At 28.1% G+C, this 10379-nt stretch overlaps 1 protein-coding gene across 1 annotated transcript; it reads right to left on the bottom strand.

The window, feature by feature from the left end:
* Positions 1-3722: 3722 nt before the first annotated feature.
* Positions 3723-7679, bottom strand: LOC111280513 (glycerol kinase). Its single transcript, XM_022867986.2, has 4 exons — positions 7372-7679; positions 6780-7001; positions 5406-6372; positions 3723-4141 (listed from the first exon to the last, which is right to left on the bottom strand). Exons 1-4 carry the CDS (start codon positions 7503-7505, stop codon positions 3896-3898), a joined length of 1569 nt encoding a protein of 522 aa, XP_022723721.1. The 5' UTR covers positions 7506-7679; the 3' UTR covers positions 3723-3895.
* Between the last annotated feature and the right edge of the window lie 2700 nt (positions 7680-10379).

The following is a 10379-nucleotide window of genomic DNA, read 5'->3' as shown; positions in this document are numbered from 1 at the left end:
TCCCTAATTTTTTATAACTTTATTAAAATGTTTATATTTATTGAAAATTTTTAAGTTTTCTAAAATTTTTAAAATTGGTTAGAAATTTCTTAAATTTTTAGATTTTTTAAAAATTTTTTATTTTTTTAATTTTCAGTCTTTTAAGTTTTGTGAATCTTTTTTTAATTTTAAGAAATTTGTATTTTTACTCAACTTTTTTATATTTTTGAATTTTTCAAAAAATTTTTGAATTTTTATTAATGTTTGTTAGATTTTTTGAATTTTTTAAAAATTCATAATTTTTTTATTTTTTATAATTTTTTTTAAAATGTTTCATTTTTTAATTTTAAAAATTTTTTTAAAATTAAAAAAAATTTTAACTTTTTTAAAATTTTTTAAAAAATTTTCTCTTAATGTTGATGTGACAATTGATAATTTTTAAAAATATATTATGTCATAAGTCTACGAAATATATGTATATTTTCAATGTGTGCGCTTATAGCTATCATAATGATTATATCCTAAAACTTATTCAATAGACAATTCAAAAGTACATAGGGTTACCATCATTTTTTTATTTTTTTTATTTGTAATTGGCCCTTAAGAAATTTATCATTTAATAAAATCGTAAAGTTAATTAAGATATATTAATAAGATTTGTTTTTTGTTACGAAAAATAAAATTTGGATTCATAAGTATGATTATATGTATGAAAAATATTTGCATTTTCATAGCATATTTTTTAAAACGATATCTATTAATTACATGTCATCTTTTATATCTAGATAAAAATATCTTAATTTTAATTCTTAAAAATAATCTCCTTAATTCCTTTTAATATCCCAAATTCTCTTTCTAGAAAAATGGATCTTTTTATTATGAATAAAGTTAGTACCTTTGTTATTGAAAATTTTTTCTGAATTCCTTAACATTTAGATGTAATTAAGAAAAAAAAATTTCAATTGAGAATTTTCACAATAACCATTCAAATTAAAGATAATATTTCTTTGTAAAGAATTCTTATCGAAATTTCCACTAACGTCTAAGAAAATTCCCAAAACACCATTTTTACTTATAAATATTATCTTTTTTAAAAAATTAAATGATCCCATATTTATTAATAATTCATAAAACATTTTAACAACAGTTCCATCATCCACAAAAGAATTTACTTTATTTTTATCATTATCAAAATATATTTCTATTCATTAACATATATTAAAAGCAAATAAACAAATGTTAAAATAGCCTTTTCTTAATAAAAAAATTATACCTCACTTGGGCTTTGAATTTTAGCTAAAAATAAGGCCCAATTAAATGGTTCAAGCAAGATCGGGTTTAGTTGGATTCTGGGTCAGGTCCATCAGATTCGGTCAATTTGCTCATTTCCTTCTTCTTTTCTTTTTCCTTTTTTTTCCCCCTTCCTATCCTCCAAAACTCATGTTTTGCCTTCATCATAAAATCCAATTTTTTTTTCACTTCATCATAAAATCCAATTCTTTTGTGTAGATTTATTTTAATACAAATCTTAATGTCTGTTGTTTGTTTGCCTATTATTTGGATATATACTAGTGTGAATGAATTTGATCGGCAAAGAGGCAAGACCCAAATCTTTCACCATTTCATTTGTAATCCCATATCAAATAAGTTTTCTCCATTTCAGGACTTCGAAATATAAGGTTTCATTTCACCTTATATAATCAAATCAAAATTAATTTTCTATTTAAGGTTTTGCTAAGTAAAAATATGATAAAGGATAAAAATAACAAACTTATTAATCTAATAATTTAATTATAAAATAAAAAATTAATTATGAATTTTATGTCTTAGACACAATATTTGGATAGCTAAAATTAATTATATGGTTGTTGACGAATGTAGCCTAAACACTATTGTATTATAGATAAATTATCTTTCCATACACACACATGCAGATACATATACATATAAATATGTATGTATATATATTTATTTATTTAATAAAAATTTACTTATAGAATCCTTATATATACATATAATATGTGAAAGAATAAAAATCAATATTTTTAGTTTTATTATTTACTTTCATTTTTTATTCATTATAATATGAAGAATAACGAATATTTATTTTCTCATATGCAATGAAAACAATATTTTTTTATATACAATAAAAACAAGAATAAAAACATAAGTCTATATTAGTTAAATATCTGTTCTTATTTTTTATTTTTATTAATTCACACTTTATATGTTATCTATATAAACTCTAAAAGTTGTTTATTTGTTTTTCTTCAAAACTAATATATATATATTATAATAAAATTGCTTATCACCAAAAGTATAAATGTTCAATTACTAGATAAACAATAAAAATTTTTTTTCATGATCATTAATTCAATAGAGACAAATATCATAAAAAAGTTTTTAGTAGGGCCAAAGCTTGAAATTTTTAAAATTTATGAGATTTTTCTATAATAAATTTAAAGAATTTTGATACTTGAACCCCTACAATTACATGTATAAATCTGTCCCATGTATGTAAAGTTTCAAATCAATCAAATACTTCTATCATTTCAATTATGAATAGTATTTTTTAATGAATATTAACGGTTGAAATTTTATTATTATCAAACAAATACTTAAACATTTTCAATAATTTTGAAATTTGATATGCATAAATAGTTTCAATAATTTTAAAATTTGACATGCACGATCTACATGAATATATCATAAAATTTAATGATTAGAATAACAAAATATAAATCCTATAAAAAGATATAAAAGTGTATAAAATCAATTCTTTACGGCTTTAAGTAAAAAAAAAAAACTAAATTAATTTTACATTTATGTAAATAGATCTTCTATATTATATATATATATATATATATATATTATAAGTATATAAGTGGTGTTAATTAATTTACCTTTATGAAGTTCTAGTTTTCTAATTTTTTCAGTATCTTTAATATTATTTCCATTGAATTTTCAATTCCTTATACTACCTGGGTTAAATATTAAAAAAATTCCCATGCTTTTTCAAAACATTCAAATAAATCATTATCCTTTTATTGTATTTAATTGAATCCTTAAAATATTATTTTTATTTAATTAAAATTTTATTTTGCATGACAACCACTAAAATCCCTTAAATAAATAGGGGTTTAATTAAACAAAAATAACATTAAAGGTTCAATAAGAAAAAAAAATTTTGTGCTTTAAAGGTTTAATTAGAAAAATAATGCTTAGTTTAATTGAGCACAATAATAGGATATGGATTTATCTCAAAATTTTAAAAATATACGAACTTTTTTAGTATTTTAGCCTATTATCTTTAAGGCACATGAAATCTGCTAAAGCAAGGAAAACCATAATAGACTACAGTTTATGGTGTTGAGATATTACCAGCTATTTTTTAGCTCGCTTTTTTTTTTTTTTTTTTTGCCATTTTTATTTTCATACTGAAACATGTTTAATTCAACTTGACTTATGTAATGTAAGCAATTTGGTAAGATTCACAAATACTCATTAATCCTATAAAATTCGCAGTTCTAACACTTCTGTCAATGGACCAGGTAACAATGGGAAAATGTCAACTAAACATGGCAGCGTCTAACATATATTTAGCTCAGATGATATGCACAACAGCAGTCACGTGGTGTGACGGAAAAGTGCTGAATTCTTAATTTCTAGCGATAAGAGATTAAACTTGACAGCCTCAAATATTAAAAAAGACGTGCACTAAAAAATCATTGAAGCTAAGCAATGGCTAGGAATGTAAGCATTTTATCACCAATTATTCAATTCGATAAAACCATGGATTTGTCTGTCATTCACAATAACCTACGAGGACTAGAAATTGTTCGGAAACAGAACAACCATCATTTAAGGAAGAGCAAAAAGAAAGAAGAGGAACCCATAACAAAGAACTGACTGTGCATTAAATAGAAAGGTCGGCCAAGTCAAAAGTTCTTGAAACAGCTTTGCACCAAGAACCCACCTTCTTCTTCCTTAGTTCCTCGCTCAGTATGGGATGGAATATAGTGGAAGTTTTAATCTTCTGTCCAGAAGCAAAAATCTCATCTTCTTTCCACACTCCTATGGCTAATCCAGCAGCATATGCGGCTCCAAGAGCTGTTGTTTCTATGTCTGCTGGCCTCACCACAGAGCTCCCCAGCAAGTCCGCCTAAACATCCCAATAAAAAGAAATTATATGATCACATGACAAAGTATGAATAGTTTAGACAGGGTCTCAACATGGAATAGTAGTCATTCGACGGAAAAATAAAAGAGAAAAAGAAATCACTAAGAAGAAGTCTCTTGCATTTTCATTCCATGTTGGAGTGCCAACTTTTATATGTTGCATGGCAGCAGAGATTTTAAGAAAAAGTTCTTCAGTGGAGAGAAATTTCTATTTTCAATGCAAATTCAGACAACATGGAGACTGCATTGCATATCTAGTACAAAACAGACCAATATTTTTTTGATCAACTATTTCTGCTTGAAAAAATAACTCAAACTATCTTCCAAAGAAATTATTTTTGCATAAAACCAGCTGTTCAAATGAAGAAACAAGAAAGTCACAATTCCATGAATTTCTAATTAAATTAAAAGGTAGGGTACAGAGAAAGAATTGACAGAATCTGATTTTACCAAGCATCTGTTGCATCAACAAACAAAAATAGGTTAAAGTTCATATGGTGAGATATTAAGCCAAAAGAAAATCAAGCCATCAAGAACATGCCTCATGCATTCAGCCAACTGCTTACCAAGTCTATATGAAATTCACACAAAAAAATGGAAAAAAAAAAACTTTTTTGAAATCCATGGACTTTGGATCTATACTATTAATCTACAATGAAGGATCTTGCTGTACTAATCTTACTCTTACAAAAATATGCTACAGTATATTTATAGCAGAAAAAAGTTAGGGCTCTTGATTATTATAGTCCTATAATAATCATATTAAACCTTCATAGTTTTTTGTTTCATACAATATTTTCCACCTTCTATCTCCTGTCAGAACGCAAAGGTGACAAGAGAAAAAGAAAACCTAAAGAATTCATCCAGAGATAAATAGAACAAAAAAAAAAAAAAAAACCGAAAGGTGTGTATGGTCAATGGCAAAATCATGGACCATAAAAATACCGATTGACAATAAACCAGAGAAATTGCTAATGATGAAGAAATAATATGAACGTATCTATAGCACAGTAAAAAGGATGACTGAAGTCTCCGGAGGAAAAGAACAGAGTGGAGGAGGAGGAATTCCCAAAAGGAACAACAAAAACTAAATAGACAAGAACTGAGCAATGATTACTGTAGCATTTTTAACCAAAAAAAAAAAAGTAGAAAATAAATACTGGAATGCTTAAATTCATTGAAAGCAAGAAGCAATATAATTGCAAGGGATAAAAGAGAAAACAGCAGGTATAGCATAGAACCCTAACCTGAATTTGCATCAAGAGGTTGTTGACAGTGGCACCACCATCCACTCTAAGCAAGAACTCTTCCGTTTCATTCCTAACCTCACCTTTCTCGCCTGCATCTTTGTGCATTGAATCCAATACGTCTTTCACTTGAAAACACATGCTTTCAAGCACCGCGCGAGCGATATGAGCCTTGCTTGTAAACCTTGTAATTCCAATGCAAACCCCACGAGCATCATCTCGCCACCATGGAGCAAACAATCCATTAAAAGCAGGGACAAAGTAAACCCCACCTGTGGAATCAACCTGTAATGCCAAACGTTCAATCTCGCTTGCACTGGAAATTATCCCAAGGCTGTCTCTTAGCCACTGAACTGCAGCTCCAGCAATAGCAATAGAGCCCTCTAAAGCATAATTAGTCGGTGCTTTTGGACCAAGCTTGAATGCAACTGTGCTTAGGAGCCCGTGATTTGACTTAACTATCTCATTACCTGTGTTGAGAAGGATAAAGGCACCGGTTCCATAAGTGCTTTTGGCCTCACCCTTTCGGCAAGCTTGCCCAACCATTGCAGCATGTTGATCACCAAGACATCCTGCAATGGGAATACCAGGAATAGGCCATCCTTCGGTAATTTTACCAATGACCTCAGAGTTACTTATAATTTTGGGCAGAATTTCAGCTGGTATTCCTAGAGTTTCTAATGTGGTTTTATCCCAATCAAGAGTTTTGAGATTCATGAGCATTGTCCGTGATGCATTAGAGACATCAGTGACATGTAATCCACCATTTATGCCTCCGGTTAAATTCCAGATTAACCATGTGTCTATAGTTCCAAACAACGCATCTCCCTTTTTAATAGCAGCTTTAACAGCATCCACGTTCTCCATCAACCATAGCAGCTTCACTGCACTAAAATAAGTGCTTATGGGCAAACCACATGATTCCACGAAATGTGTTCTGCCTCCTTGCAATTCTTTCTCCAATTTCCTAGTAGAAAGCCACCTCAAACATCAAAATATGGAATTCAAACTATCATAAAAGAACAGCAATTTCTGAAAAAAACACTGAACTTCAGAACCTGTCTATTGACAGAATAGCTATAGGTGTCATTCCGATAACATAATTCATAATTACAAAAAACCAAGGAATATACATCAACCCAATTCCAAGTATAAAATATATTTCTAGTTCAAGATTGAAACTTATCAAGAATCAAAGAGTTTTAACACCCAATTCAAAAACAAACAACCAAACAAAAAACTAGGCCCATTAAAAATAAGGTAAAATACAGATCAAAATAAGACCATTTTGTTTAATTATAAAAAAATTTAACCAAAAAAAAAGCAAACAACTAACAAATAAGAATAGCAAAGGAAATGGACAAAAAGGATTACCTGCAAACAGAGCTGGTACGAGCATCCATCCAAACGATGGCATTATAGAGAGGACAACCAGTAGATTTGCTCCAAAGAAGAGTTGTCTCTCTTTGATTGGTCAACCCAATTGCTTTCAATCCTCTGTCCACATTGTAACCATCAGCTGTAGCCTTGTCTACTGCCTTTGAAATGCACAATCTCACACTCTCCAATATCTCCATTGGATCATGCTCCACCCACCTAACACCACCAAATTTCAAAACAATTTTACATAAAAAAAATCAATAAAAACACCAAAGTTTCAATCTTTATGAAATATCCATCATACCTAAGTTTTATATAAGTGAAAAAACACCATCCTTATTCAAAATCAAAGAATTTATTTTATTTTATTTATAAATATTGAATATCCATCCTAAAAAAAATACTTCTGTCTTTTTTTTCAGGATTCCAACGTGAAACCTTCATTTGGAAAGTCTCAAATTTTAACCCTTGGCTGTCCTTTGGGACAAAAATAAAAATAAATACATACATACAATACATACGTACATATATATATACATACTTATATATATATATATATAAAGGATAGCTAGTTTCGAAGAATTACCCCGCTTCAGGGTAGAACTGAGTGAACTCGACCTGGTGGGATCCGACTGGTTGAGCAGATTTGTCATAGATGATGAACCGGGTGCTGGTGGTGCCTTGGTCGACGGAGCCGATGAAAACTTCTTCCTTTGACATATTTTCTATGTTATTCTTTGGATGCCGGGGGGTGGGGGGGGGGGGGGGTTCTTCTTGGTCGGTGGTGAACTTTGCTGGAGAGATTAAACAGAGTGAAGAGAAAGAGGGGATGGTTTTTATAGAGGTATGCTGGTTGGTTTGTTTCTAAGGAAAATTTTCCTTTTTTCTTGGGAGAATGGACAAAGTCTAGCCAAACATTTTTAAAATATGGAAATTACCTCAAAGAAGAAATGTGATTTTGCATAATTTCGTCATGATTGTGACAATTATGATATTAATTTAATATTTTCTTTCGCTGTTTTTTTATTTTTTATTTTTTTCATTACAAGGGCGTCTCAAAGTCTAAAGATATAATAAAATCCCCCACATTCATTGTGATCAAATCAAATAAGTTTTTTTTGGGAAAAATCTAACATCATTCTACAAATAGGGAAGTAACAAAAGTAGCGTCCGTCAAGCCCAAAATCATTGCCGACAAATCTGTGTTTTGGCTTTTCCTTATTTGATAGAAATAATTACTAAGGCTATATTCTGTGTTTGAGAGAAGTGAAAGAAAGAAAAGAAAAAAAAAGAAGTGAAATAAGAAATTTTTTTTATTTAGTTTATCATTTATATTTTAATAAAATAAAAAAATTGAACGTCTTTCCTTTTTTTTCTTAAACTTTAATTTTAAATATTTCTAGGTAAACGGGAAAGAAACGAAAAGATTAAAAATAATTTTAAATATATATTTTTATGAATTAATTATTTATAATTTTTTTAATTGAAATTAATTTTATTAATTTATAAAATTATTTAAAATAGTTAATAGTAAAATTATTTACATGATAGAAAAGTATTTTATTTTAAAATAGTATAATTAAAATAATTATAATATAATATTTTCTTTCCTATTCTTTTTATAATTTAACCAAATAAAAGTTGTGATCAATTCATTCATTCCCTCTCCTTTACTCATTTTAGTTATTCCAAGAATGGATTATCATTTCTTATCCTTTAAAAAAATTTTTTTCCTTTCCTTTCATTTATAAACTTCAATTCAAACATTGATTAAATTTTTATAAAAAAAATATTTTAATTATAAAAGCATTAGATAATATTTCAGTAGAATGTGTAAATAATTTAAAAAAATAAAATTAATTAAATTTTTTGTATTTGATATTGTGGTAAACTAAATTTGATGATTGAAACATAAATACTAATATTCCACCGTTGATGGAAATTCAATTCAAAAAACTTATATTATATAGCATGTGTCTGATATTAGAGTGCAAAAATAAACTTTACTTTAATGTGTATTGTTTGAAGTTTTTATTTGTTTTAAATTGTTATTAATGAGTGGATTTTTTTATAAATTTTTATTTTTTAATAAATATTGAATATTCAAAGAGTATGTATAGCAATTAATCAATTAAAATTTAGTACTAAAGTTCACAAAATTTTTTTGTAGAAGATGGACTATTATTAAATTTTTTTATTATGATTATCTAATTGTATGAATGTAATAAAAATTATAAATAAAATGTTTTTTAGTATTTATTTTAATTTTTTAAAGAGTTATGAAAAAAATTTTACATATCCATTATGTATCAATAAAAAAAACATGTATAAAATTTTATTCAAAAACAGAAAATATTCCATCCAACTCATATTTGTGCTGTATTTTTTTTTTTTTTTAACATTTATGCTGTCGATTCTAGTTTTCTTTTTATTTATTTATTTATTTATTTATGGAAATAATGGGTAGAGAAAATTAAATGAAAAAAATGGGCGGAAAGTTCCAAGTATAAATTTGTCAACGTTTTGGAGTTGATGGTTGGCTAGACGACTTGGCGTATGACCGGAAGACACGTATCGTGTTTGATTGAGATCGTTTATACGTTGACTTCGATAAAAGTTGCACGCTCCCCGCCCCCCCCCCCCCCCTTGTAGCATCACGGATCACGTGCTGCTGCCTGGATAAAGCTGCGATTATGAACTTCATTGTCTCGTGTATCAGAGAGTTAAAAAGTAATTCCACTCGTTCCATTAGATTTTGGGAATTCATTAGATTTGGGAATTAAAAGTAACATTTTCAGCTTTTTTTTTTATTAATTTAGTTGAAATGCGGTTGAAATTCATGTCGAATTAGGATATAAGATTTATAGTAAAATTAGGTTAGCTTCTATATTTTCAAAAAGGCTTTAAATTTTTCAAAAATTCATTTTTGAAAAAATTCGAGAACTCTCAAAATTTTATTTAAGGGAAACATATGATATTCTCATAAATAGATCTTTGAAAGACCTTAAGTCTTCTTGAAAATGTATTTCTAACAATCCTTAAAGTCTTTTCGAAAATATGTGTTCGATAAGGTAAAATTCCTCTTAGAAACTCATTTTTGAAAAGACTTAAGGCCTCCCAAAACTAATTTTCGAGAAGATTTGAGGTCTCTTGAAAATCAATCAAGAAGACTTGAGGCTCTTGGTAAATGATTTTTGATAAGATCTTAAAATTCTCGATAATTGATTTTTAAGAATCTCAAAGATTCATTTTTTTAATTGTATAAATTTATTCAATTTTATCATGAATTAATATATTTTGTAAATTTATCTTTAAGTTGACAATTTTAATAAATTATGTTTATAACTCATACCAGAGATAGAGACTGGAGTTGATGTTGGTCCAAGTTAGAGGGATCCAATTGCCTTCGAGAGAAGACAGAGAGTTGGGGGGATGATGAGCTTGAGATTCGTATGGTTGATGAGATTCCTCAGGTTGACCCTTCGACTTCCACCACAGATGAGTTGGTGGAGTCATTCCTAAGGGTCTAATTGATACCTCCATTATCTCGAGTTTCACTTCTCATGTTGCATTCCAAATTTGAAACGGCTAGGT

The sequence above is a fragment of the Durio zibethinus genome, chromosome 28 (assembly GCF_047325235.1).
Source record: "Durio zibethinus cultivar Kanyao isolate XHJ-2024 chromosome 28, ASM4732523v1, whole genome shotgun sequence".
NCBI classification, from domain to species: domain Eukaryota; kingdom Viridiplantae; phylum Streptophyta; class Magnoliopsida; order Malvales; family Malvaceae; genus Durio; species Durio zibethinus.
This window is presented reverse-complemented; position numbering and strand designations above follow the sequence as displayed.